Genomic DNA, 27,989 nt, shown 5'->3' with positions numbered 1-27,989 from the left:
TACTGTGGGACTAAGACTAAGTATAAAGTTCCTTAATACCTAGTTGGAAGTTACTAGATATAAGAAATAAATAGCTAAGAGCCAGGTGGTACAGAGTAAATGTCATTTGAGCAATAAAGACCATACTGTTCAGGAGAGAGAACTGCCCTTGTGGAGTGATGGGGACTTGAGTTGAGTGTTAAAGCCCAGTGAAGATTTGGCGAGGGGCGCAGGAGGCAGTTCCAAGAACAGTCACAGTGGTGGGCTTGCAAGAAGTTTGAGAGTCTGGTTGAAAGAGCAGACTGTGGGACCTCCCCTTGCTTATCCTGGAGGGAAATGTGTGATGGTTTTTTCTGTTTTGGCAGGTGTATAGCTTCTTGGATAAGATGTCTTTCTACAATGAACTTTATAAACACAAGCCTCATGATGTGATCTCCCATGAAGATGGAACTCTTTGGCGGAGACAAACACCCAAACTCCTTTATCCCCTTGGTGAGATAAAGAGATCCCCCTTTCATGACAGCTTTTTTTTTTTTTTGATGTCTTGCTCTGTCACCCAAGCTGGAGTGCAGTGGCACGATCATAGCTCACTGTAGCCTCAAACTCTTGGGCTCAAGTGATTCTCCCACCTTAGCCTCCCAAAGCACTGGGATTATAGACGTGAGCCAGTGCATCCAGGCAGTTACACTCTGAGGCTCACATCTGTTCCAGGTGCTCAAAGAGGAAAATATAGAGGGAATAGCCTCACTGTTTTAATCCTGGCATCATCACCACTGACTTCTCCAGTCATCTAGGCACTAGCAGTCCTATGAGGTACTGTTATCATTTGAATGGAAAACTGTTCTTTGCACTCAAGTGAGTTTCAGACATATAGAAAGAGTCACTTGTCGGCCAGGTGTAGTGGCTCACGCCTGTAATCCCAACACTGGGATTACAGGCCAAGGTGGGCGGATCACCTGAGGTCGGGAGTTCGAGACCAGCCTGACCAACATGGAGAAACCCCGTCTCTACTAAAAATATAAAATTATTCGGGCGTGGTGGTGCATGCCTGTAATCCCAGCTACTCTGGAGGCTGAGACAGGAGAATCGTTTGAACTTGGGAGGCAGAGGTTGCAGTGAGTTGAGATCGTGCCATTGCACTCCAGCCTGGGCAACAAGAGCAAAACTCCATCTCAAAAAAAAAAGACACTTGTCTACATGGCAAGAACTTTTTTGGGTATTTTAGTTGAAAAAGCTGTAGGAATGTTAGCTACTAAGAAGAAAGCCTGTGAATCCCAGAACTTTGGGAGGCCAAGACAGGCAAATCACTTGAAGCCAGGAGCTCAAGACCAGCCTGGTCAACATGGTAAAACCCCATCTCTACTAAAAATACAAAAATTAGCCAGGAGTGGTGGTGCGCACCTGTAGTCCCAGCTACTTGGGAGGCTGAAGCACGAGAATCACTTGAACCCAGGAGGTGGAGGTTGCAGCGAGCCGAGATCGCGCCACTGCACTCCAGCCTGGGCAAGAGGGAGACTCTGTCTCAAAAAAAAAAAAAGTCTGTGAGTTTGTGTATCTCTGTGTGTTTAAAATATTGATGTCTGGTAGAGGAGTTACATTTTTTATTTATCCTCAGATATTAGACTAATTTATCTTTCTCTCTCAGGGGGTCAAACCAACCTTCGCATACCTCAAGGCACTGTGGGCCAAGTAATGTTGGATGATAGGGCATACCTGGTACGCTGGGAATACTCCTATAGCAGCTGGACCCTCTTTACCTGCGAGATTGAAATGTTGCTTCATGTTGTTTCAACTGCAGGTAAGGTCAGCTTTCGGAAACATCACTACAAGGAGGAAAAGTGGATGTGCTTGGAGGATTTAGAAAATAGAATATCTCCATAAAATTTAGAACCATCAAGATTGTGATTTGTCTGATTTGTGTATCTGGGTCTCAGAGACTGTTCAGTGATCTTAAAGGGGTTGTTTGCCGTGAGGTCACAGGCTGTCTTTCTTCTCAGATGTGATTCAGCACTGCCAGCGAGTCAAACCCATCATTGATCTCGTCCATAAGGTCATCAGTACAGACCTGTCGATAGCAGACTGTCTCCTGCCCATCACATCTCGCATCTACATGCTGCTGCAGCGGTGAGTCTGTCTTGGCTGACCCTCAGCTGCCCAGTAGAGATCTCAGCACTTGTGCCCTCAGTTTGCAGGAACCTGGACACATACCCACTGGGTTAAAGTTCACGCATGTTCCTTGGTTTTCCTGTTTTTATATCTGTGAGGGTTTTCCTGTTTTTATATGTCTGCTGAGGGGAGAGACTCGGGAGAGAGAAGTGGAAAAATGTTTGTGAGGGAACCAGTTGTATTATTTGCTTTATTGAGTATAGTGTATTGTTCTCCAACCAGGTTAACGACAGTGATCTCCCCACCTGTGGATGTCATTGCTTCTTGTGTCAACTGCTTAACTGTTTTGGCTGCCCGCAATCCAGCAAAGGTGAGATGCCAGATCTTCCCAAGAGCCAAAAATGTAGCACTTGGCACATACCTGAAGATATGTGGGCATTTAACTCTTCCTTTTCCTTCTTAGGTCTGGACTGATCTTCGTCACACAGGTTTTTTACCATTTGTGGCCCATCCTGTCTCCAGCCTGAGTCAGATGATTAGGTGAGCCAAGTCCTAGGGTGGTGGGCCATATTCCCTAGTGAGAACCACATATGTCTCAGATCTAGCCTAGGTTTATTAATTTTATTTTTATGTATTTGTTTGTTTATTTTTTTGAGATGGAGTCTCACTCTGTTGCCCAGGCTGGAGTGCAGTGGTGCAGCCTCCGCCTCCCATGTTCAAGCAGTTGTTGTGTTTCAGCCTCCCGAGTAGCTGGGATTATAGGCTCGAGCCACCACGCCCAGCTAATTTTTGTATTATTTATGTATTTATTTACTTTTTTTATTTTTTGAGATGGAGTTTTCGCTCTGTTACCGAGGCCAGAGTGCAGTGGCACAATCTAAGCTCACTGCAGCCTCTGCCTCCCGGGTTCAAGCAATTCTCCCACCTCAGCCTCCCCAGTAGCCAGGATTACAGATGTGCGGCACCACGCCCGGCTAATTTTTTGTATTTTTAATAGAGACGAGGTCTCACCATGTTGGTCTGACTGGTCTGGAACTCCTGGTCTCAAGTGATCTGCCCGCCTTAGCCTCTCAAAGTGCTGGGATTATAGGCGTGAGCCACTGCGCCTGGCCTGATTTTTTTTTTTTTTTTGAGATGGAGTTGCGCTCTTGTTGCCCCGGCTGGAGTGCAATGGCGTGATCTTGGCTCACCACAACCTCCGCCTCCCAGGTTCAAGTGATTCTCCTGCCTCAGCCTCCCAAGTAGCTGGGATTACAGGCATTCACCACCACGCCCCGGTAATTTTGCATTTTTGGTAGAGATAGTTTTTCACCGTGTTGGCCAGGCTGGTCTCGAACTCCTGACCTCAACTGATCCGCCTGCCTTGGCCTCCCAAAGTGCTGGGATTACAGGCATGAGCCATGGTGCCCGGCCGAGAGCAAGAGAGATTTCTTATCCAACATCAATCATGTTAGTATGTGAGCATTTACTTTCCAGCACAGAAAATCCAGAGGTTTCTAGATTCAGGGACTTGGTGTCCCGTTATTAAGCCACAATCACTCTGTACTTTTTCTCATTTCATGGGTTCTCGAGCTCAGCCAGTAGACCACTTACCAGTACACAGGCTCCATCTTACTACCTGAGCATTCTCGCCTTGCTCTCTCTTGACAAAAATGTTTCCCTGATGTTCCTTTGATTTTTTTACTTTCAATATCTTTAGGTTTTACATCAATAAAACATGTTCTTAATGTTTACCCTGGGTACAGAACTGTCTCGATTGGATTATTTCCACTGGAGAGCTTTTCTATTTTATATTCAAGTAATCTAGACTATAATAAGAATGCTCTATGATTAGTTTCTTGAAACCTTGAAATTTCCCTATCATTCTTTTTCCCTCTACTTCTTTTTCCAGTGCGGAAGGGATGAATGCTGGAGGGTACGGAAACCTCTTGATGAATAGTGAACAGCCTCAGGGCGAGTATGGGGTTACTATTGCCTTTCTGCGCTTGATCACCACCCTTGTCAAGGTACAGTCTGATTTTGTTCACAAAGGGCAGAAAAAGAAAAGGTCCAGTCTGGTCAGATGACTCTGAAATAGTTTCCCTGGCCCCTGGTGCTGTAATCTTCTTGTCTGTAGGCAGAATAGTCATCTTGAAGTTACAGTGACAACAGTTTCTATGTATTGAGTACCTAGTATGTGCCAGTATGTTCTCTATTAGATGCTTAATTATGTGAATTTATTTAATGATTGGAAGATTTATGAAGTAGAATGGAAGAGGCCAAAAGGGTATTGCAGTTACTATCAAGCTATTTTGACAGTAACCTGGGATAATATCATATCCCAGTATATATATACATGTGTGTATATTCCTGAAGCAAAATTTCACAGTTTATTTCACAACATTTATTCTTACCACACAAGTTGTACCCTGATACTTTCTATTCAGTCTCCTCCCTATTTAAGTGAATTTTGACCATAGACTGATCTCATAATCTACTAATGGGTTACAACTCAGTTTGAAAAACACTGACATAGAGCATAAATAATGACATAGAGCATAAATTTTGGAGTCAGAATTAGGTTTACATTCAGGTTGACAGCTTACTAGCTGCATGACCTTGAGCAAGTAAAGAATATCTTAAGAGTCTCTAAAACAGAATGCTATATGGTCTCTACCTCATGGGATTGAGAAGAGGGTCATGCATGAAAAAAACTATACTTTCTGCCTGCAGGAATCAATGAATGCTTAAAAAGAAATGACTGTAGGCTGGGTGCAGTGATTCATGCCTGTAATCCCAGCACTTTGGGAGGCCGAGGCGGATGGATCACCTGAGGTCAGGAGTTTGAGACCAGCCTGGCCAACATGGTGAAACCTCATCTCTACTAAAAATACAAAAATTAGCTGGGTGTGGTGGTGGATGCCTGTAATCCCAGCTACTCAGTGGGCTGAGGCAGGAGAATTGCTTGAACCTGGGAGGCGGAGGTTGCAGCAAGTCGAGATCACGCCATTGCACTCCAGCCTAGGTGCCAAGAGTGAAACTCCATCTTGGGGGCGAAAAAAAGGATTGCATATAGAGATAGGAATATATAGATATTTATATATAACTAAAGAGTCCCCATTTTTAATAGAAGGTTGCTACAGTTAACAGATATCATTGGGTATCAGATTTTTGCATATCAGATCTCCTTTCTAGTATTTCAGTGATGGGATTGAGGTTAGGGACGGCTGGCAATCATGATAGTGAAGTGGCATTGTTCATCATCAGCAATCCTCTATCCTTTATGTTTAAGGTGCCTCCCTTCTGTCCAGATTTAGCCTGCATCCCTTTTCTTCGTGTTGGTGCCTTTTGTGACATTCTCTTTCATCACTTTTTCTATTCTAGAAAAGACCCACAACTTGGGCTCAACTATAAAGTAGGACTTTTGATGTTTCTTTTTTTTCATTGATGACCAAGGTTTGCCTAGATTTCCTTTGGACCTATCTATGGTTTTGGAATTAAATCTCTAGGTAACTAAATGACTTTTCCTTAAATGTGCGGAAGTCCTCACTGCATGGTTTCTTGTAGGGGCAACTTGGTAGTACCCAGAGCCAAGGACTTGTACCCTGTGTAATGTTTGTGCTGAAGGAGATGCTTCCCAGCTACCATAAGTGGCGCTACAACTCTCATGGAGTGAGGGAACAGATTGGTAAGGACAGCATGGGCAGGGAAGACCTGGGGATTTCTGGCCCCGCTGGAGATCTTTTTTCTTTCCCTTTCTTGAGATAAGGGGTCATTTCACAAGGCCACATCATTCCTCTGTCTTTTCTGGAGTCCAGGTTGCCTGATCTTGGAGCTGATTCATGCAATACTGAACCTGTGCCACGAGACAGACCTGCACAGCAGGTAATGAAGGGTTGATTACTAGAGCTTGGCGCTCGCCAAGGCAAGACACAGGCTTTTGCTGTGCAAAGCCGTCTCAGTTCTTCCAGAGAATTTACCTTGCTTGAGCCCAGAACTCAGTAATCTTGAGGTTGTTAGTTGCTTTCAATTGGCCTGTTTATCATTTCTCACTGTGGACAGAGAAGTAGGAATGAGAGAGAGAGAGAGAGTGTGTGTGTGTGTGTGTGTGTGTGTACACATACACTAATATATTAATCATTCTTTATGATCGTTACAAAAGTTCATTCCTGACGAGACACTCTTCATATATCTCTGCATCCCAGGGCCAGTTACTATGTATTCTTGGTTTTTTCCTCTTTCTGTATTGACTGTAACTTTCTTTCCATGCCACTGCTTATAGATGTCTTATTTTAATGGTTCCATGCATTCCATCATATGGATTAATTATGATCCTTTTCAGTAGCTGTATCTGTTACTTGATGGACATTTAGATTGCTTCTCAGGGTGATCTTTAGGTGATCAAGTCTATTTCAGGAAAGTGATCAGAGTGCCTTCAGCTTGCAGAGAGCTGGTCTCCAGTGTCCAGTAGGTTAGGTTAGCCACCCTAGCCTAATTGGACAATGCCCTTCCTTCCAAGATACACTGAGTGGCTCCCTGGTAACTCAGAATACCTCTGTCTTCCAGTCATACTCCCAGCCTGCAGTCTCTCTGCATCTGCAGCCTGGCATACACAGAAGCAGGACAGACAGTTATCAATATCATGGGCATTGGCGTGGACACCATTGACATGGTGATGGCTGCTCAGCCTCGAAGGTAGGGCTCCTTCTCCACGTTCCCTTTGTTTGTCTTTATTGTGCCTGCATGTTACTAATAACTCCAGTTTAAGTTAACTTGCAGTAGCTTTTAGAAGATGACGTTGTTCTTCCTAGGACATAGCCTTTACATACCCTAGTGGCTGCTATATAGATTGGCATATAGCAAAGGGAGTTGATTACTCCTCCTCTCTCCTAGTTTGGACTGGGGCCTCTAACAGAAGCTGTTGAACTCTGGGATTATTGTTGGAATCTAATTCATGAGAGCACATATATTGCGAATGAAGTCATACTGTATGAATCATCTTTGGTTTCCATTTGGCACCCTAGTGATGGGGCAGAGGGCCAGGGGCAGGGCCAGCTGCTGATCAAGACAGTGAAACTGGCATTCTCCGTCACCAACAATGTTATTCGGCTGAAACCTCCTTCTAATGTGGTGTCCCCCCTGGAACAGGCTCTCTCACAACATGGTATGTATTTCTCTTCCAGTCACAACATGGTATGTATTTCTCTTCCAGTCATTTCTGCTCATAAATACGTATCTTAGGCAGTGTTTTTGGATGTCAACAGTATTTTCTGCTTCTTGAGGAAGTTTGGGAATTATTACCAGCTCCTTTCCTGAAATTGGAAACAAAAGGACTAGATGGTACTTTATTTCTGCCTCCTATTGATGATAGAATATTAGTTAAGAATGCAGATTTGAAGTCAGACTGCCTTGGTTCAAATTTTGTATCCAATCAACTGTGTGACCTTGGGTATGTTATTAAACAACTCTGCCTCTGATTTCTCATCTGTAAAATGGGGATAATGGTACAGGTTGAGTATCCCTTATCTGAAATGCTTGGGACCAGAAGTGTTTTGGGTTTCAGTTTTTTTTTTTCATATTTTGGAATAGTTGCAGTATACTTACCAGTTTAGCATAAATCCAAAATGTTCCAGTGAGCATTTCCTTTGAGCTATAGTTAGAGATTTTGACACATTCCAGATTTTTTTTAATTTTTTAATTTTTTTTTTTTTTTTTTTTTTTGAGACAGTCTAGCTCTGTTGCCCAGGCTGGAGTGCAGTGGCGCAATCTCGGCTTACTGCAGCATCTGCCTCCTGGGTTTAAGCAATCCTCCTGCCTCAGCCTCCCGAGTAGCTGGGATTACAGGCATCTGTCACCATGCCCAGCTAATTTTTGTTTTGTTTTGTTTTGTTGTTTTGTTTTGTTTGGTAGAGACGAGCTTTCGCTATGTTGGCCAGGCTGGTCTCGAACTCCTGACCTCAGGTGACTTGCCCTCTTTGGCCTCCCAAAGTGCTGGGATTACAGGCATGAGCCACCGTGCTCTAATTTCAGGTTTTCAGATTATGGATGCCTGTAGTATCTTCCTAATAAGATTATAATAAAGGGCTGGGCATGGTGGCTCACGTCTGTAATCCCAGCACTTTGGGACGGTGAGGCTGGGGAGGATACTTTGAGTCCAGGAGTTCGAGACCAGCTTGGGCAAAATAAGGAGACCCCCATCTATACCAAAACAAACAAAAAAAAAGTAGCTGGGCCTGGTGGCATATGCCTGTGGTCCCAGCTACTCAGGAGGCTGAGGTGGGGGGATTGTTTGAAGCTTGGCAGGTCAAAGCTGCAGTGAGCCATGATTTTGCCACTGCACTCCAGCTTGGACAACATAGTGAAACCCTCTCTCAAAAAGAAAAAAAGATAGGCTGGGTGCAGTGGCTCACGCTTGTAATCCCAGCACTTTGGGAGGCCAAGGTGGGCGGATCACGAGGTCAGGAGTTTGAGACCAGCCTGGCCAACACAGTGAAACCCCATCTCTACTAAAAATACAAAAGTTAGCTGAGTATGGTGGTGGGTGCCTGTAATCCTAGCACTTTGGGAGGCCGAGGTGGGCGGATCACTTGAGGTCGGGTTCAAGACCAGCCTGGCCAACATGGTGAAACCCTGTCTCTATTAAAAATTTTAAAAATTAGCTGGACGTGGTGGTGCACGCCTGTAATCCCAGCTACTCGGGAGGCTGAGGCAGGAGAATTGCTTGAACCTGGGAGGTGGAGGTGCAGTGAGTCGAGATCGTGCCACTGCACTTCGGCCTGGGTGACTGAGTGAGACTCTGTCTCAAAAAAAATTAATAAATAAATAAAAATTAATAAAATAAGCACCTATTTTATTCAGAATGTATCTTTGCTGTCGATGAATTGGGTTGAACTGTTTATCCCCAAATTCTGACTATTCTTTTGCTCCTCAATCAAGAGAAGGATACAGCCACCTAGGTTTGCTGTGGCCCTCCAAGTACTTGAGGGTAAATTCCTTCACATACACACTGTGGGTCTTTTTTGAACAGCCAGTGCTCTAAGGACTTGAATTAGGCACACTTGATATCTAAACTGTTTCCTGTGCTGCTTTAGGTGCTCATGGAAACAACCTCATTGCTGTTCTAGCCAAATACATCTACCACAAACATGACCCTGCTTTGCCACGTCTTGCCATTCAGCTGCTGAAACGTCTGGCCACGGTAGGATCGTACTTCATGCACACACACTGTTTATATGAGGGTGTTTTTTTCCCCCTGATTACAAAAGACATGCTCAGGCCACGTGCAGCGGCTTAACGCCTGTATGTAATTCCAGCACTTTGGGAGGCCAAGGTGGGAGGATCATTTGAGCCCAGGAGTTCAAGACCAACCTGGGCCACATAGTGAGACCCCATCTCTAATATAGAAAAAAGGAGAAAAGGCTGCGTGCGGTGGCTCATGCCTGTAATTCCAGCACTTTGGGAGGCTGAGGTGGGTAGATCACAAGGTCAGGAGTTCAAGACCAACCCTGGCCAAGATGGTGAAACCCTATCTCTCCTAAAAATACAAAAATTAGGAGGTCGGGCATGGTGGCTCACGCCTGTAATCCCAGCACTTTGGGAGGCCGAGGCGGGTGTATCACAGAGTCAGGAGATCAAGACCATCCTGGCTAATACGGTGAAACCCCATCTCTACTGAAAAATACAAAAAATTAGCCAGGCATTATGGCGGGCGCCTGTAGTCCCAGCTAATTGGGAGGCTGAGGCAGGAGAATGGCATGCACCAGGGAGGCGGAACTTGCAGTGAGCTGAGATCGCGCCACTGCACTCCAGCCTGGGCAACAGACCAAGACTCCATCTCAAAAATTAGCCAGGCGTGGTGGCAGGTGCCTGTGATCCCAGCTACTTGGGAGCCTGAGGCAGAGAGTTGCTTGAACCCGGGAGGCAGAAGTTGCGGTGAGCTGTGATCACGCCACTGCACTCCAGCCTGGGCGACAGAGTGAGACTCCGTCTCAAGATAAAAGGAGAAAAAAGACATGCTTATTGTAAAATATTTATTTAAATGTTACAAATAGATGTAACAGAAAGTTAAGATGCCCTATGATCTCCTTATTCCAAGAATCCCTATGGGCAGGGGGATATGCCATGCTCCAGATTTCTTTTTTTTTTTTTTTGAAACAGCGTCTGGCTATGTCTCCAAGGCTGTGCTCCACATTTCTTATCTGTGTTCTTGTATTTTAAAAAGTATCGGCTGGGCGCTGTGGCTCACACCTGTAATCCCAGTACTTTGGGAGGCTGAAGCAGGTGGATCATGAGGTCAGGGGTTCAAGACCAGCATGGCCAAGATGGTGAAACCCCATCTCTACTAAAAATACCAAATTAGCTGGGTGGCAGGTGCCTGTAATCCCAGCTACTCAGGAGGCTGAGGCAGGAGAATCGCTTGAAACTGGGCAACAGAGGTTGCAGTGAGCTGAGATCACATCACTGCCCTCCAGCCTGGGCGATAGAGTGAGACACCGCCTCAAAAAATAAAATAATAAAGGTATTTAGGGCTGGGCGTGGTGGCTTATGCCTGTAATCCCAGGACTCTGGGAGGCCCAGGTGGGTGGCTTGCCTGAGCTCAGGAGTTTGAAACCATCCTGGGCAACACGGTGAAACCCCATCTCTACTAAAATACAAAAAAATTAGCCAGGTGTGGCAGCGTGTGCCTGTAGTCCCAGGTACTCAGTAGGCTGAGGCAGGAGAATTGCTTGAACCCAGGAGGTGGAGGTTGCAGTGAGCCGAGTTCACACCACTGTGCTCCAGCCTGGGCGACAGAGTCAAAAAAAAAAAAAAAAGTATTTGAGTGTGTACTTTTGTTCTTTATAAAAGCAGAATTCCTGGTACTGTTTTTCTTTCTTTTTTTTTTTTTTTTGAGACGGAGTCTCGCTCTGTTGCCTAGGCTGGAGTGCAGTGGCACGATCTCGGCTCACTGCAAGCTCCGCCTCCCGGGTTCAGCCATTCTCCTGCCTTAGCCTCCCGAGTAGCTGGGACTACAAGCGCCTGCCACTGCGCCCGGCTAATTTTTTGTATTTTTTTTAGTAGAGACGGGGTTTCACCGTGGTCTCGATTTCCTGACCTCGTGATCTGCCTGCTTGGCCTCCCAAAGTGCTGGGATTACAGGCATGAGCCACCGCGCCCGGCCCTTCCTGGTACTGTTTTTCTTTTGAGACAGTCCCACTCCATCACCCAGGCTGGAGTGCCGTGGCATGATCTCACTGCAGCCTCCACTCCCAGGTTCATGCGATTCTCCTGTCTAAGCCTCCCAGGTTGCTGGGATTACAGGCGCCCACTACAACACCCAGCTGATTTTTTTGTATTTTTAGTAGGGACGAAGTTTTGCCATGTTGGCCAGGCTAGTCTCGAACTCCTGATCTCAAGTGATCTGCCTGCCTCAGCCCCCCAACATGCTGGGATTACAGGCGTGAGCCACTGTGCCTGGCCCCTGGTACTGTTTTATGACTGGCTCCCTTCACTTGATACCATATCAAGCAGTCTTGATGTGCTTCATGCCACATGGGCACATTTGGACTTCCTTCATTCTTTTTTGTCTTTTTTCCTTTTTTTAATTTGGACTTCCTTCATTCTTTTTAATGTTTGCATATCACATCCTAGAATGGATGCATCCTGATTTATTTGCGCTACTTTCTGTCTTTCACTATTACAAGCAGTGCTGCAGTGAACATTATTATCCCTACCACCCTGTAAACATTTGTTTACAGTTCCAAAGATTTATGTAGGTATAAATGAACATGATATTTTTTATTAGATATTTCCAAATTACCTTCCAAAAAACATTGTAACAGTTTATGCTTATAACACCAAGTATTCTATCCTTGCTGCAAGGGCTTCATCATTGTTTAGTCTTTGCCAATCTAATAAGCAAAAAAATGTTTCACTTTTCAGTTTGTATTTATTTAACCATGAGGGAAGTTGAGCATTTCTTTATACTGATTACTGTCTTTCCTGTGAATTTGCGGGCATCTCATGCTTGTTTGTGGTGATGTCCCTTTTAGCCCAGAGCTGTAGTCTGGATGCTTCCCTTTCTGCCAATTTTCTGGGAGCTCTTCAGTGCCCTTCTGCGGGAGCCCATTGAGGTTTTTGTGGAAGCAGAGCTCTAAGCCTGTGTGTTCCGGTCTCCACCAGGTGGCCCCAATGTCAGTGTATGCTTGTCTGGGCAATGATGCGGCTGCCATTCGTGATGCCTTCCTGACCCGATTGCAGAGCAAAATTGAGGACATGCGCATCAAAGTCATGATTCTAGAGTTCCTCACGGTTGCAGTAGAGACCCAGCCAGGCCTCATCGAACTGTTTCTGAACCTGGAAGTTAAGGATGGCAGTGATGGCTCAAAGGTAAGCCTGTAACCTGGGATGACACTGGGAGTTGGCTCACTGGGAGGCAGATGCTGGGCTCTGCAAGTACAGCTGCTGGCAGTGGCTGTGGAACTGAACTCTTACCTGTCCCTTCTTGCAGGAATTCAGCCTTGGGATGTGGAGCTGTCTCCATGCAGTGCTGGAGCTGATTGATTCCCAACAGCAAGATCGATACTGGTGCCCACCCCTGCTGCATCGTGCCGCCATTGCCTTTTTGCATGCTCTGTGGCAGGATCGGAGGGACAGTGCCATGCTGGTCCTCCGAACCAAGTAAGTCTGCCTCTGGGAGTAGTTTCATTGTTCTGGTCTATAAAATGGGAGTAATAATAGCTCTTATCCCAGAGGTTTGTTGTGACAGTTCACTGGGAATAAGAGTGCTTAGTCCTGGTTCAATACCTGGGAGTTTTACACTAATTCTCTTTCTAATGCTGCTGCAAGTATTAAGGATCTTTAAATATTAAGCACCTGGAAGGTTCAGTTGCTTTTGTGTTCCTGCCTTTTGCTAACTAGCTGCATCAAAACTCATTCTTGAGAAACAGTAGATTCAGGAGAGAGGGGCTTGCTCAAGTCACTGGATTGAATGAAACATTCCGTTCTATTGGACCTGCTGGCACAAAGGGAAGGAGTGTTAAAAGGCTAAATTTGGGAGTCTGCTGTCTTATTTCCCTCCCTCCTCTTCTGTGGGGCTTTTGGGAATCTACAGTGGAAGGAATCTTGAAGAGTTTTTATTGATCAACTCTGTAATGCATAAGTGTGATTCATGAGAGGAAAATGTAATTTTATCTATGGAAACCTTTCATTTATACGGGAACAACTGACTTATCAGACACATATTAGGATTGAGACTGGTAAAATATGAAGTGACGACCAAAGGGAGCTTGAGAGAGGAGAAAATGACTGTGAGAGGGAAAAAGTTATGATTTCAAACATTTATTTCCTTTTTAGACCCAAGTTTTGGGAAAATTTAACCAGTCCACTGTTTGGAACCCTTTCTCCTCCCTCTGAAACATCAGAGGTAAGCTGTGGCAGAGGGCAGGATGGTGGCTACAAGTCCCTTGGAGGAAAGGCTGTGGGCTGTGAGATGGGGCCGTAGACAATGATACCTCCCCTAATTAAACAACAGAATGTTCCCTTCACTAGAAACGTCTTTCTCAGGAAGTGCCAGCTTTCTGTCCCTTTGATGTCTTGCTTTGGGAAGGAAAGTTGTTTGCGTTACTGTGTGTTGGTGGCTCTGTGGTCTTCTCCATTCAGTTGGAGACGTTGTGGACTTGACGCCTCTGCTCTTGCAAGTCAGGACATTCACATTCAACAGGGGTTGTACTAACTTGTTCTGCAAGTGTTGGGCCCCTGCTCTGTTCCCTGTTTGATACACTGGGGGAGGTCAGTGATGCAGAGATGTGATAATTGCCTGTTCTGCTGTCTCCACAGCCCAGCATCCTGGAAACCTGTGCCCTAATCATGAAGATAATTTGCTTGGAGATATACTATGTAGTAAAGTGAGTACTTTCCCCTCTTGAGATTTTAACTGAAGGTTGGGGGAGTGGGAGTTGGTGGCCTACCACTGGGTGCATGGCTGGAAGAGCCAAGGCAGAGGAGAGAACTGGTTTGGAACCATTCATGGAAGGCCAGTGAGCTGTGTTCCTGGCCAATCCACCGATGGCATTTATGATTGTCAGAAAGAGTTATTGTGAAGCAAACTCCATGCAACTGGGATTTTATGGAGGAGGAATCCTGGAAAGGCCTCAGCCTAACCCACACGTTGGAGGTGTCCTGGAGCCGTCTGCCTTTAAGCCCATGCAAGGTCGTTTTCTCTGCCTCAACAAGGGTCTGTACCCATTATATTCCCATCTGCTTTCAAAATCTAACTGGAGGTTTTTTCTTGACACTGTAGGGGTTCATTAGACCAGTCATTAAAGGATACACTGAAGAAATTTTCCATCGAGAAACGCTTTGCCTACTGGTCAGGGTATGTCAAGTCATTGGCAGTTCACGTGGCCGAAACAGAAGGCAGCAGCTGCACCTCCTTGTTAGAGTACCAGATGCTGGTGTCCGCCTGGAGGATGCTTCTCATCATTGCCACCACTCATGTAAGACCCTTTTGGGGAGAGTTTTCACTTTGGTACCTTAGCAATGATGTGTTGACATGCCTAGCAGATACAGCTCCTTGTGCGGAAGAATTAATCAGGGTTTATCCCTGAGAGCTAAACTGTAATAGGTTCTATGCTGAGAGATTGGGACTGTGGGGTATTTGAGGGTGTTGGGTCCAGGAGACCATTAAGAGGAATGCAGAGAAGTGATTTGAAATCCTTTCAGAGTTCCTAAAGCCTCCTGTACCTCCCTTAGGCCTTGGCTGGGTCTTAGCTGCTCCCTGGCTGCATCTGCCTCTTATGCAAAGGCATAACTGTCTTCTCGTGCGGTGTACCTTGTAGATGCTAGGTCAGTAAATACTTGTTGACTAGTCAGCAGGGAGCTGTGACAGCTGCAGCAGCACCCTCTCTAAAAAGCAGTTTGTCATTGGTTCTAGAAACTGCATTTCCTGGTCTTAGAAAAAGAACAGAGGCCATTGTCTCTGTACTCTTGTCTACTGGGAGTTGGTTTTGAGAGAGAGAGATAACATCTGGAAGAAATGCATTGTTCTTGGCTTTTCTGTGGTTTGACTCCGTCACGCTGTATCATAAGGACTTGGTATTGAAGTGTTCTTTCTTGGGGTATCCAGATTAATTTTTTTTTTTTTTCCTGAGACGGAGTCTTGCTCCGTCACCCAGGCTGGAATGCAGTGGTGCGATCTTGGCTTACTGCAACCTCCGCCTCCCGGGTTCAAGGAATTCTCCTGTCTCAGCCTCCCAGGTAGCTGGGATTATAGGTGCCCGCCACCACGCCGAGCTAATTCTTGTATTTTTCGTAGAGATGGGGTTTCACCTTGTTGGTCAGGCTGGTCTCGAACTCCTGACCTCAGGTGATCCACCCACCTCAGCCTCCCAAAGTGCTGGGATTACAGGTGTGAGCCACCACGCTTGGCCCAGATTAATCTTTTGACTTCATGAACAACTTCAGCTTGATAGATGCCTCCTTTTTCCAAGCACCTCCTACATCTGTGAAATGTGTTGCCTAGTGCCAGACTGCCCACATGCTTGGAGCTTTGAGCCTAGGAGGGGCAGGTTTGTGGCTACTCTTGCTGTGGCATAGTGGTTTTGGACCCCTAAGGCTCCAAACACACTTAAAGGCTCACCTGTCTTTGAGAATGGTTGATTCCCCAGGGTATGATTCCCCAGGGTATAACCTTTATGTCACCTGTCTTTTAGGCCCTAGTTAGGCAGCAGTTCTTGAATTGTAGCTCTGAAAATCCCACCATCCTCTTTCCCCAAAGGAAACCTATCTGGCTCTCTGTCTCACCTGTCTACCTATACAAAAGAAAAGAAAAAAAAAGAGAAAGAAACCTAAGTCCAGGATGTTGATCACCCATTCATTCTCTTAATGGCATTAGTGGAACGCTTCCAGGCATTGGGATACAGCAGTGAATAAGGCAGATAAGATCTTTGATCGCATAGAGAGTGCCCTATGATGGAGGAGGTAAATTATAAACAAATTTACCAATAAAAAATATGGTTTCAGATAGTGATAATTTGCTGTGAAGGAAATAATTAAAGTGCTGTGGTAATGAACACATGAGATAGAAGTAGTCAGGGTGGCCTTCTCTGAGTGGTGATGTCCCAGCTCAGAGCTGAATGTGTGAAGAAGCCTTCCAGGTGGAGCCCGTGGAGGAAAGAAGTCTAGGCAGATGGACTTGCAAGTGCAAAGTTCCAGCAGTGGAAAAGAGCTTGATATGTTCACGAAAGAGGCAAGCAGGGTTGGACTAGAGTGAGCACAGATGGGACTGATACTACGTCAGTTGGACCAGATCCTGTGGGGTCTTTGGACCATGTTGAAGAGCTTGGTTTGCGTTTCCCGGGCACTGGGAAGCCTTTCAAGGATTCTAAGCAGAGGGAGGACAGAGTCTCAAAGAGGAAGTGAACCTGGGCTTGATTCTGACCATATCTAAGGGTCGACAGAAGAACAGCAGGGCCTTCAAGCCCTATTTTACTTTATTCTTTAGGGAACAGGATCTCACTATGTTGATCAGGTTGGAGTGCAGTGGTGCAATCATGGCTCACTGCAGCCTCAACCTCCAGGGCTCACGTGATCTTCCCACCTCAGCCTCCCAAGTAGCTAGGACTACAGGCATGCACCACCATACCCAGCTAATTAAACATTTTTTGTTGTTGTTGAGATAGGGTCTCATTATGTTGCCCAGACTATAAGCCCTATTTTATTTTATTTATTTATTTAAGACGGAGTCTCTCTCTGTCGCCAGGCTGGAGTGCAGTGGTGCGATCTCGGCTCACTGCAACCTCCGCTTCCTGGGTTCAAGCAATTCTCCTGCCTCAGCCTCCCGAGTAGCTGGGACTACTGGTGCGCGCCACCATGCCTGGCTAATTTTTGTATTTTTAGTAGAGACAGGGTTCCACCATGTTGGCCAGGATGGTCTTGATCTCCTGACCTCGTGATCCGCCCACCTCAGCCTCCCAAAGTGTTAGGATTACAGGCATGAGCCACCACGCCCGGCCTATATAAGCCCTATTTTAAATCAGGGAGACTGTTTCGCCAATGACTAATTGCCTAGCAGAGGACCCCATGTTTCTTGGCCTCTAAAATCTGGAAAATTTTCCCAGCTGAAACCTTTTTCTGTTCCTTTGCAGGCAGATATAATGCACCTGACTGACTCTGTGGTGCGTCGCCAGCTCTTTCTTGACGTGCTTGATGGAACCAAAGCGTTAGTAAGTGTGTCTGGGAGATTTCACATTTCTCCCAGGGAGGTTGTCTTTGAAGTCAAATAGCAGAGGTCATGAGTCTGCCAGCCAGCCGCACAAATAGTCAGGTCACAGGGCTCACGTTGGCCCGGGAGGCCTGAGACTGTAGTGGGTCAGCAGAGCTCTGCTGCTGCCATGCCAACCCTGGCTTCTCCCCCTCCACTCCACTCCTATGAGCTCACTGCTGGGGAAGAAAGGCAATGAGGCCAGAGGTGCCCTGTGGATGGCATGCGAATCTTTCCACTGACTTCTGACTGGTGTGCTGTCTCCTTTCAGCTCCTAGTTCCAGCCTCAGTGAATTGCCTTCGCCTCGGCTCCATGAAGTGCACTCTGCTGCTTATCCTCCTCCGGCAGTGGAAGAGGTGAGGCTGTGCCAGGAGAGGCAAGCCCGAGGCCAGAGCCTTCTTGTCAGTGCCTGCTTGCCTTCCTGAAAGGGAGAAATAGTGGGTGGAAGCTGGGCTGGTTTTCCATCTTGAGGAATGGGAGTGACATAGCAGATAGGAGGTGAGGCAGACTGGTGGATATCCTGAGATGGAGCAGGGGCAGTGTGTGGCCTTTTATGAGGTATTTTGTCTCACTCCCCACCCCGTATTCTTTTTTTTTTTTTTTTGAGACGGAGTCTCACTCTGTCGCCCAGGCTGGAGTGCAGTGGCGCGATCTCGGCTCACTGCAACCTCCACCTCCCAGGTTCAAGTGATTCTCGTGCCTCAACCTCCCTAGTAGCTGGGATTACGGGCGCGCGCTACCATGCCTAATTTTTGTATTTTTAGTAGAGACAGGGTTTCACCATGTTGGCCAGGCTGGTCTCGAACTCCTGACCTCAGGTGATCCACCCGCCTTGGCCTCCCAAAGTGCTAGGATTACAGGCATGAGCCACCACGCCTGGCCCACCCAGTATTCTTTCTAGAGAGTTAGGTTCTGTGGATGAAATCCTTGGACCCTTGACGGAGATCCTGGAGGGAGTGCTGCAGGCCGACCAGCAACTCATGGAGAAGACCAAGGCCAAGGTGTTCTCGGCATTCATCACAGTGTTGCAAATGAAGGAGATGAAAGGTGAGGGGCAGAGGCAGGGGGAGCAGCAGCTGCACTCTGCCCACTCCTGCTGACAGCCAGGCGGGGCTTCCTTCAGCTTAGGGCTACACGTTTCTTCTGGGACTTTTGAGTTTCCAGTCTTGGAATTCTTACCCCAAGAAAGCTATTTTTTTCCCTCATGTGTCTCTCCCTCCTCTCCCACTGGACAGATGCTGTCCCTCCTAGCGCCCTACTACATCTCTAGCCCCTTCCTAGGAAGGAAACCTTGGTGTACAGTGAGAGTTGGCCTGGTGAGCATGACAGCGTCCCTCCCTGTCTATTCTGCAGTAAGTGACATCCCCCAGTACTCCCAGCTGGTGCTGAATGTCTGTGAGACCCTCCAAGAGGAAGTGATTGCACTCTTCGACCAGACCCGCCACAGTCTGGCATTAGGCAGTGCCACAGAGGACAAGGACAGCATGGAGACTGACGACTGTTCTCGGTCCCGGCACAGGGACCAGCGTGATGGGGTGAGAGAGTGCCCTAGAAGGCCATCCGTCCTTTCCACTGCCCGCCAGCGCTGTGCCTGACTCTGGGGATAACTAGTGATCAAGACAGATAGTCGCTGCACTTCTGGAGTTCACGGCCTGGTGGGAAAGGTTAATAGATCAGACACTGCAGAAAAGCAGAAGTAGCCCATTGTACTGCAGGAGAGAAGTGCAGGGAGAACTTAGTCTCACTTCTGACTTGAACTGGGACTTAGGTGCCTTTTCAGCAATGACTTAGAGATTGTAGCCGCGGGCAAATGCAGGATCCGAAGTGAAATAGGAAATGATGTAAGGCTTTTAAGCGGGGGAAAAAATTGATCTGATTTTTACTCTAGAAAGATCACTCTGGACTTAAACTCCAGGCCTCAAGCCATCCTCCCAGTTCAGCTTCCCAAAGTGTTGGGATTACAGGCGTGCCCAAGAAAGATCACTCTGGATGCAGTATTGAATAGTATTTTTCAAATTGTGGGATCATGACCTATTAGAGAGAGTCTTGAAATTAGCACATTTTGTTACAACCAGTATTCTTTTTTTTTTTTTTTTTTTAGACAGAGTCTCGCTCTGTCGCCCAGGGTGGAGTGCAGTGGCGTGATCTTGGCTCACTGCAAGCTGTGCTTCCCGGATTCACGCCATTCTCCCGCCTCAGCCTCCCGAGTAGCTGGGGCTACAGGTGTCTGCCACCACGCCCGGCTAACTTTTTGTATTTTTCATAGAGACAGGGTTTCACTGTGTTAGCCAGGATGGCCTCGATCTCCTGAACTCGTAATCCGCCCGCCTTGATCTCCCAAAGTGCTGGGATTACAGGCGTGAGCCACCACGCCTGGCCACAACCAGCATTTTTTTAAAATAAAGTAGAATAAAGTGTTTAAGAAAATATCACTGTGCTTTGTGTGATGTTAGGGTAGGTATTATTAGTGAAAAACTGTAAACGTAGCCAGACGCGGAGGGAAGGAGCTACGAGTAGCCGCCGAGAGGCCGCGGAGCCAGCGACGACCGACCCAGCCGAGCCGCTGCCGCCGCCGCGCCCCCATGGCGGCCGCCAAGGACACTCATGAGGACCATGATACTTCCACTGAGAATACAGACGAGTCCAACCATGACCCTCAGTTTGAGCCAATAGTTTCTCTTCCTGAGCAAGAAATTAAAACACTGGAAGAAGATGAAGAGGAACTTTTTAAAATGCGGGCAAAACTGTTCCGATTTGCCTCTGAGAACGATCTCCCAGAATGGAAGGAGCGAGGCACTGGTGACGTCAAGCTCCTGAAGCACAAGGAGAAAGGGGCCATCCGCCTCCTCATGCGGAGGGACAAGACCCTGAAGATCTGTGCCAACCACTACATCACGCCGATGATGGAGCTGAAGCCCAACGCAGGTAGTGACCGTGCCTGGGTCTGGAACACCCACGCTGACTTCGCCGACGAGTGCCCCAAGCCAGAGCTGCTGGCCATCCGCTTCCTGAATGCTGAGAATGCACAGAAATTCAAAACAAAGTTTGAAGAATGCAGGAAAGAGATCGAAGAGAGAGAAAAGAAAGGATCAGGCAAAAATGATCATGCCGAAAAAGTGGCGGAAAAGCTAGAAGCTCTCTCGGTGAAGGAGGAGACCAAGGAGGATGCTGAGGAGAAGCAATAAATCGTCTTATTTTATTTTCTTTTCCTCTCTTTCCTTTCCTTTTTTTAAAAAAATTTTACCCTGCCCCTCTTTTTCGGTTTGTTTTTATTCTTTCATTTTTACAAGGGACGTTATATAAAGAACTGAACTCAACATTCAGGTTGTTTTTTTTTTTGTTTCTAAGTTTTTGCCCTATTGAAGATGACTTCAGAAAATCCATTCCCCAGTCATGAAAATGTACTGTGCTAACTTTCTTTTCCATAGTGGAAACACTTATTTATAGTCATCAAAAATAGTGAATAAAAAACACATTTGGAACCTGGAAAAAAAAAAAAAACTGTAAACGTGTACATGAGGATACAGTCTAAAAAGTCTTTATGGGCCGGGCACGGTGGCTCACGCCTGTAATCCCAGCACTTTGGGAGACCGAGGCGGGCAGATCATGAGGTCAGGAGATGGAGACCATCCTGGCTAACACGGTGAAACCCTGTCTCTATGAAAAATACAAAAAATTAGCTGGGCATGGTGGCGGGCACCTGTAGTCCCAGCTACTCGGGAGGCTGAGGCAGGAGGATGGCGTGAACCCAGGAGTGGAGGTTGCAGTGAGCCGAGATCGCGCCGCTGCACTCCAGCCTGGGGGACAGAGCGAGGCTCCATCTCAAAAAAAAATGTCTTTATGACTCTGGGTCATGGCCAAAAAGAAGGTTGAAAGGCCACTGATACAAGGATAGATTAGAGAGGATGGAGCAGGACTATTTAGGAGATGGTTGCAGTAGCAGAGCAAGAGGTGGCATCGGGCAGGGTCGTAGGGATCCCTCAGACTCCATGTGGCAGAGTTGGTTGGAGTGTCCAACATGAGACGAGGTGGCTCTGACAAGGGTGGTGGCAGTGTGGGAGGTGGGAGGGAAGAGGCGGGGGTAGCTCCAGTCAGTTTAGGGTTGGTCATTAGATTGGCTGGAGTTGCTGCTGTTCATTGAGAGCTGGACATAGGAGAGGGGCAGGGTGGGAGAGAGTGTGCATTCTGTGTTACTCAAGCTCACTTAGCAATGTGTGTAACCAAGCAGGTCTTGGGCAACCAGGCCCACAGCTGCCTGTCGTCCTCTTCCTCCTCCTCTTCTTCTTCCCCCTTTTACTCATCTTTGCCTCTGGGCCCCAGCAGGTGTGTGTCCTGGGCCTGCACCTGGCCAAGGAGCTGTGTGAGGTAGACGAGGATGGTGACTCCTGGCTGCAGGTAACCCGCAGGCTTCCCATCCTACCCACCCTCCTCACCACTCTAGAGGTGAGCCTTCGCATGAAGCAGAACCTACATTTCACTGAGGCCACATTGCATCTGCTCCTCACCCTGGCTCGCACTCAGCAGGTAGGAGGCCAGCCCGAAGGCAGGAGGGAGCGTCCTTGCTTGCCTGGGTGGGTTCTGACAATCCCAGAAGCTGTGATCTAGCCTGAGAGCCCTACCTACCCTGGGCAGGGCAGGGGCAGGCTCCATCTCATTTCCTGTCTTTCCCTCCTCCCAGGGAGCCACAGCAGTGGCTGGAGCTGGCATTACCCAGAGCATTTGTTTGCCCCTTCTGAGTGTGTACCAGCTTAGCACCAACGGCACAGCACAGGTGAGTGTCAGGAGCTTGCCAGGAGGCCCAGCCTGGCCACCCTACAGTTCCAGTTGAAAAGTGTCCTCCCCTACCTTTCCCCGGAAGTTGCTTTCCTCTAAATTGCCTAATACACTGATGGTGAGGAATCTTCCCTGCCCCCAGGCGGATCTCTAGCAAGAGAAACTCACCACTAAAAGGCACCGCCTGGCCTTTGTGCACTACCTCTGGGAGATGGGATGGATTCTTCCCATTGCAGGTGTGAGGAAGACTAAACCAGATTGATAACACATCCCTGGACCAGGCCTCTAGCCAAGGCAGCTGTCCTCTCCTGTCATTCCCAAAGACAGTGTGTCATTGTGACTTCTCCACCCCTGCACCACCAGATCAGGACTGGGAGAAGGGAAGTGGGTGGTCTGGGGGCTTGATGGGGCCTCAGCACCCTGCCCTCTGTGTCCCTTGGTTATTTCTAGTTTAACAGATATCTCCTAATTTCAAAAGAGTCGTCTTCACCTGAACCTCTCTCTCTCATGAGAGTCGTGAAATATTTGGTCATCTAGCCCAGCTACCCCTTAGAGGAAGTATGTAGGGGCCAGAGCAGGGCAGTGACATGTCCAGGTTTGCATAGCTCGTCAGTGGCAGACCTGAGTCTGGAACCCTGGGTCTTGTGTCTCAGCCTGGTGCTCTTTCCTTGAATCTGCTGGTGTTGGCCCCTTTCTGGCCCTGGTGGCCAGGCAGTGGCTGTGTCTATTCTGGGAGATCTTTTCCTTTCAGCGCAGCTGGGCTGCCTTAGTTACTGTACTACAAGGAGGTCCTGCCTCTCAGCAGGGTTCCTGAGCTTGTCTGCTGTTTGTATCTTAGACACCTAGTGCCTCTCGGAAGTCCCTGGATGCCCCCTCTTGGCCAGGAGTCTACCGCCTGTCCATGTCCCTGATGGAGCAGCTGCTCAAAACTCTGCGCTACAACTTCCTGACTGAGGCCCTGGACTTCGTGGGTGTCCACCAGGAGCGGACCTTACAGGTGAGGGGCTGCCTGCATCGCAGGGGTGGGAGTTTCAGGGTAAAAAAGGTTCTGGGCCATTCATGGGGCAGGTGGGTGTGGAGCCTGGGCCTCAGTAGCGGAGGGTTGTTGATGCCTTCATTTCTGAGATGCTCTAAGTACTCTGCCGGCTCACTGGCCAGCCAGTCTGCTGAAGGATGGGAACGGTCTCGGGTCAGAATCCTGGTTGTACCACTAAGCCATTTCTTTGCCAACTCAGCATTTGGGGGCCCGGGACGTTGCCTCTCCACAGGAGGGTAGGTGTGGGTATGTCAGGTCCCTCAGCCATCCCCATCTTTCCCTGATGTCTGCTTTCCTCCCAGTGCCTCAACGCAGTGAGGACAGTGCAGAGTCTGGCCTGCCTGGAGGAGGCGGACCACACCGTGGGTTTTATTCTGCAGCTCTCTAACTTCATGAAGGAGTGGCACTTCCACCTGCCTCAGCTCATGCGTGATATCCAGGTGGGGGCCCAAGATGGTGTCTTGGAGTCTGGGGTAATGCTTGGAGACAGGGAGGCTGTGAGGTCTCACTGGGGCACCCCTAGTGAATTGCAGGATGTTCCTGAACGGGGGCTTTTCCCTTGGGGAGCACAGGGTTTGCTGTCATGTGCTTACTCTGGCTACATGTTTCCTTCCATAGTCAAGGGCAGCCATGTAGGTTAAGAATTTGGACTTTTATCAGTTAGCTCTTGGTTCAGATCCCTTAAGAATACACCTGGGGCCGGGCATGGTGGCTCACGCCTGTAATCCTAGCACTTTGGGAGGCAGTCAGGAGTTCGAGATCAGCCTGGCCAACATGGTGAAACCCTGTCTCTACTAAAAATACAAAAATTAGCTGGGTGTGGTGGCACGTGACTGTAATCCCAGCTACTCGAGAGGCTGAGTTGGGAGAATTGCTTGAACCTGGGAGGCGGAGGTTGCAGTGAGCCAGGATCGAACCATTACACTCCAGCCTGGGTGACAGAGCGAGACTCCGTCCCAAAAAAAGAGAAAAAAAAAAAAAAAAAATGGCCGGGTGCAATAGGCTCACGCCTGTAATCCCAGCACTTTGGGAATTCAAGGCGGGCGGATCATGAGGTCAGGAGCTCGAGACCAGGCTGGCCAACATGGTGAAACCCCATCTCTACTAAAAATAACAAAAATTAGCCGGGTGTGGTGGCACGCGCCTGTAGTCCCAGCTACTCAGGATCGGGAGGCTGAGGCAGGAGAATCGCTTGAACCCAGGAGGTGGAGGTTGCGGTGAGCCGAGGTCACGCCACTGCACTCCAGCCTGGTGACAAAGTGAGACTCCGTCTCAAAAAAAAAAAAAAAAAACCTAAACTAAACAAAACCAAAAAAACACACACAACTGGGGCTGGGAACCAGCTGGAGAAGGGAGGGGTGAGGAAGGAACACAGGCTCCAGAGCCAGGCAGGCTTCTCTTATCTGCTGGTTGTATGACCTTGGCCAAGTCATTTGTTACTTGTAACCTTTTATTCTTTTCCTATAAAATGGAATCAGCCATAATCCTCATCTTATTTTATTTATTTATTTATTTTGAGACAGAGTTTTGCTCTGTCGCCCAGGCTGGAGTGCAGTGGTGCCATCTCGGCTCACTGCAAGCTCCGCCTCCCGGGTTCACGCCATTCTCCTGCCTCAGCCTCCCGAGTAGCTGGGACTACAGGCGCCTGCCACCACGCCCGGCTAATTTTTTGTATTTTTAGTAGAGACAGGGTTTCACCGTGTTAGCCAGGATGGTCTCGATCTCCTGACCTCGTGATGCGCCTGCCTCGACCTCAGAAGTGCTGGGATTACAGGCATGAGCCACCGCACCCGGCCTCATCTTCTTTACTTTAGGACCTTACAATATACCAGGCACCTAGCTGGGTCTCAGGGAGACAGTCCAGTCCTGAGCCCTGCTGGCCCCAAGTTTGTAGCCCTGAGTACTTAGTGGCTATAAGGGCTTTAAGCTGGAAAGTGGCCAGGGGAGCATGAGGGAAGGAGGGAGAGAAGAGCAGCAGCGAGTGAGAGGAGCGCGTGGGTGTTACATGGAGGGCTATTGGGTTGGTCTAGTTGGGTGACTGGGCTGCTGACAAGAGAATCCGCTCATCTCTCCTGTGTCTCTCCCAGGTCAACCTGGGTTACTTGTGCCAGGCATGTACCTCTCTCCTGCACAGTCGAAAGATGCTGCAGCATTACTTACAGGTAAGCATCCTATGCCATGAGGGCCTGGAATACCTCACGCTAGCTTCTTCCCGAGCTCCACCTTCATTTCTTGACTCTCCTTAGAACAAAAATGGGGATGGCCTCCCCTCGGCTGTTGCCCAGCGAGTCCAGAGGCCACCGTCTGCTGCTTCTGCTGCCCCCTCCTCCTCCAAGCAGCCCGCTGCTGACACAGAGGCATCAGAGCAGCGGGCCTTGCACACAGTCCAGTATGGCCTTCTCAAGATCCTCAGCAGGACGCTGGCAGCCCTGCGCCACTTCACCCCAGATGTCTGCCAGATCCTGCTGGATCAGGTACTGCCCATCATCTGTTCAGCACCACCTCCCCTAAAGGCTCTGCTCTGCTGTGTACCGAGAGCTACCTGGGGCCTTAATTGGGTCCTGGATGGCTCTTGTCTTTTCTCGCAGTCCCTGGACCTTGCTGAATACAACTTCCTGTTTGCCCTGAGCTTTACCACTCCCACCTTTGACTCTGAAGTGGCCCCCTCCTTCGGGACCCTTCTGGCCACAGTGAATGTGGCCCTCAACATGCTTGGAGAGGTAAGTTGGTTCTGTCAGACACTGTCCTCTCCCCCCGGCTCCTCCCCCTGCCTGCCACTTCCCAGCTGACCTTGGGCATGTTGGGCATGGTACCTAGCCTCCCAAGCCTGCTCCTCTCTGTAAACTGAACATGGCAGCACCTCTGAGAATTACTGTGAGGATTAAATGAGGTAACTGATTCAATTTGCTTAGTGCAGGACATGCAAGTAGGAAGCTCTCAGTAAGTGGGAGCTGTTCCTGTTGTCTTAGTTTTTTACCCTTGCTTCTCTTCAGCTGGACAAGAAAAAGGAGCCCCTCACCCAGGCAGTGGGGCTCAGCACACAGGCAGAAGGGACCAGGACGTTAAAGTAAGCGCTCTTTCTGGGATTTGATAAGGGGCTAGGGCAGTCATGGGCCCACTGTTCTCAAGCTTGGCCAGCCTGGCCCTCTGCAGCAGTACCAAAAACCTGTGTCTCCTCCCAGGTCCCTCCTGATGTTTACCATGGAAAACTGCTTCTACCTGCTCATCTCTCAGGCGATGCGGTACCTTAGGGACCCAGCTGTGCACCCCCGGGACAAACAGCGGATGAAGCAGGAGCTCAGCTCTGAGTTGGTACGGATGGATAGGGATACGGAGGGCTGGACCAATAGGGCCAGAGCCCTGTGGGGTCCTGCCCGGCAACCCCCAAGGGTCAGAACAGTGGCCAGTTGTGCTGAGCCTCACCAAGCCACTTTTTTTCTTGTAGAGCACGCTGCTGTCCAGCCTCTCGCGCTACTTCCGCCGGGGAGCCCCCAGCTCCCCTGCCACTGGTGTCCTCCCCTCACCGCAGGGCAAGTCCACCTCTCTCTCCAAAGCCAGCCCTGAGAGTCAGGAGCCTCTGATCCAGCTGGTGCAGGCGTTTGTCCGGCATATGCAAAGATAGGGCAGTGCTGTGCTGCCCACCTACCCCTCTCCACCAGCCTACACTGCACCCTGGCTGGCAGGGGTGCCGCTGGCTGCCAGGGCCTATACAATGGAGGGCACCTCCTGTCACCCCCCTCCCGGAGTAGCCACGACTCCAGCCACCACCCACTGACGTTATTTTTATACTAGATGAAGAGGTCAACAGCAGGCATGGGGAGCCGAGTCTTCTGTGCTCAGGTCCTCACGCTGCAGACGCCCCCTAGAGGAGCCTTCCTTCCTTTCCAGCATTCCCCACAGCACTGCCGGCCAGGGGAGAGGCGGCAGCCCAGCAGAGGGCTCTATGCACGGGTTTCAAACCTGTTTTCCACACTCTGTCCTTGCAGTTTTGGTAATTCTGTGGTCTATTTATACAAATATTAAAATCTTGTTTATAGACAGCTGTGTGATGTTTAACTTCAAAGCCCAGGGATGACAACGTGGCTCTCAGAACCTAGAAAACTCCCCTGGCCAGGCGCCTGGGAGTGGGGCTGCAGCCTCGGGGGAAGGCAGGTACTGATGGATGGCTAGTTCACCAGCATCTCCTCATTCCTGTCCTTGGGCTGAGGGTTTGGCTGGGTGGGCGCTGTCAGATATTCCCTTCCTTGGCCTGTGCTGGTCCTGTCCTTGACCCTGCTTTCGTTGGCCCAGTGGGCTGAGCTCATCCCTGGGTGAGCCTTTCTTGAAGCTCTGTGCCTTCCTATTTATAGCCCCGTGCCCCCGTCATCCCCCAATCCCCTCTTCAGAAGCCCCAACAGTGGGGCCTACTGGCTGTTGGCCTTCTCAGGACCGAAGTCAGAATGCTAGGTCCTGCTAGGGGCCATCTAAGACACAGACATCACTTAGGGTTTCTAGAATCAGGCTGCCTGGGCTTCAGTCCCTGCTTGGCCGTTTGCCAACTGTGGTCCCTTGAGGAGATGACTGTCTTGCTGATCTCATCTGTGAAATGTGGACACTGAGGACGGCATGAGAACCCATGGCACGGGGGCACGTGCTGGGTGAAACGCCCGACCTGCAGACAGCACTGACCGCTACCCACTTCTTGTGCTTGAACTGAACTGTCAGACGCATTCTACAGTCCGCTCCACAATCCAAATTTAGGAAACTTTTTCTTAGGAATAAAACGTTCCTTGTGCGGCTTCATGGCCAGGAACAGCACTGCCCTCTGAGAGGCACAGGCCCCGCAGAAGACAGGGAGGGCCGCACTTCTTCCCAACTAGAGAGCTGGGGGCCGG

The 27,989-nt window shown here is 48.8% G+C and overlaps 2 protein-coding genes across 5 annotated transcripts in view; both read left to right on the top strand.

The window, feature by feature from the left end:
• NUP188 (nucleoporin 188) overlaps window positions 1-27,155 on the top strand; it is a 58,582-nt gene extending 31,427 nt beyond the window's left edge. The window contains exons 15-44 of one of the 4 annotated variants that reach the window (XM_055117133.2): window positions 345-471; window positions 1,625-1,777; window positions 1,977-2,103; window positions 2,368-2,455; window positions 2,549-2,625; window positions 3,977-4,091; window positions 5,632-5,752; window positions 5,883-5,949; window positions 6,631-6,759; window positions 7,089-7,228; window positions 9,189-9,262; window positions 12,226-12,432; window positions 12,554-12,723; window positions 13,399-13,468; window positions 13,882-13,949; window positions 14,345-14,540; window positions 17,190-17,267; window positions 17,577-17,662; window positions 18,208-18,353; window positions 18,660-18,841; window positions 21,630-21,830; window positions 21,985-22,077; window positions 22,918-23,076; window positions 23,418-23,555; window positions 25,203-25,277; window positions 25,362-25,589; window positions 25,704-25,835; window positions 26,109-26,182; window positions 26,298-26,427; window positions 26,561-27,155. In XM_055117133.2, the coding sequence (XP_054973108.1) occupies window positions 345-471; window positions 1,625-1,777; window positions 1,977-2,103; window positions 2,368-2,455; window positions 2,549-2,625; window positions 3,977-4,091; window positions 5,632-5,752; window positions 5,883-5,949; window positions 6,631-6,759; window positions 7,089-7,228; window positions 9,189-9,262; window positions 12,226-12,432; window positions 12,554-12,723; window positions 13,399-13,468; window positions 13,882-13,949; window positions 14,345-14,540; window positions 17,190-17,267; window positions 17,577-17,662; window positions 18,208-18,353; window positions 18,660-18,841; window positions 21,630-21,830; window positions 21,985-22,077; window positions 22,918-23,076; window positions 23,418-23,555; window positions 25,203-25,277; window positions 25,362-25,589; window positions 25,704-25,835; window positions 26,109-26,182; window positions 26,298-26,427; window positions 26,561-26,737 (3,828 nt within the window). In that variant the 3' untranslated portion in view covers window positions 26,738-27,155. Of the gene's footprint in view, window positions 1-344; window positions 472-1,624; window positions 1,778-1,976; window positions 2,104-2,367; window positions 2,456-2,548; window positions 2,626-3,976; window positions 4,092-5,631; window positions 5,753-5,882; window positions 5,950-6,630; window positions 6,760-7,088; window positions 7,229-9,155; window positions 9,263-12,225; window positions 12,433-12,553; window positions 12,724-13,398; window positions 13,469-13,881; window positions 13,950-14,344; window positions 14,541-17,189; window positions 17,268-17,576; window positions 17,663-18,207; window positions 18,354-18,659; window positions 18,842-21,626; window positions 21,831-21,984; window positions 22,078-22,917; window positions 23,077-23,417; window positions 23,556-25,202; window positions 25,278-25,361; window positions 25,590-25,703; window positions 25,836-26,108; window positions 26,183-26,297; window positions 26,428-26,560 lie in introns of all 4 variants that reach the window. The other 3 variants (XM_003822348.5, XM_008975905.5, XM_008975904.4) reach the window with 3 other exon arrangements.
• On the top strand, window positions 19,211-20,623 carry LOC100982457 (ran-specific GTPase-activating protein). Its single transcript, XM_008975903.5, has one exon. It carries the CDS (start codon window positions 19,889-19,891, stop codon window positions 20,489-20,491), a length of 603 nt encoding a protein of 200 aa, XP_008974151.3. The 5' UTR covers window positions 19,211-19,888; the 3' UTR covers window positions 20,492-20,623.
• Window positions 27,156-27,989: the final 834 nt, after the last annotated feature.

Source organism: Pan paniscus, chromosome 11, assembly GCF_029289425.2.
Source record: "Pan paniscus chromosome 11, NHGRI_mPanPan1-v2.0_pri, whole genome shotgun sequence".
Classification (NCBI taxonomy): domain Eukaryota; kingdom Metazoa; phylum Chordata; class Mammalia; order Primates; family Hominidae; genus Pan; species Pan paniscus.
The sequence above is the reverse complement of the archived record's forward strand: the minus strand, read 5'-3'. Positions and strand labels throughout refer to the sequence as shown.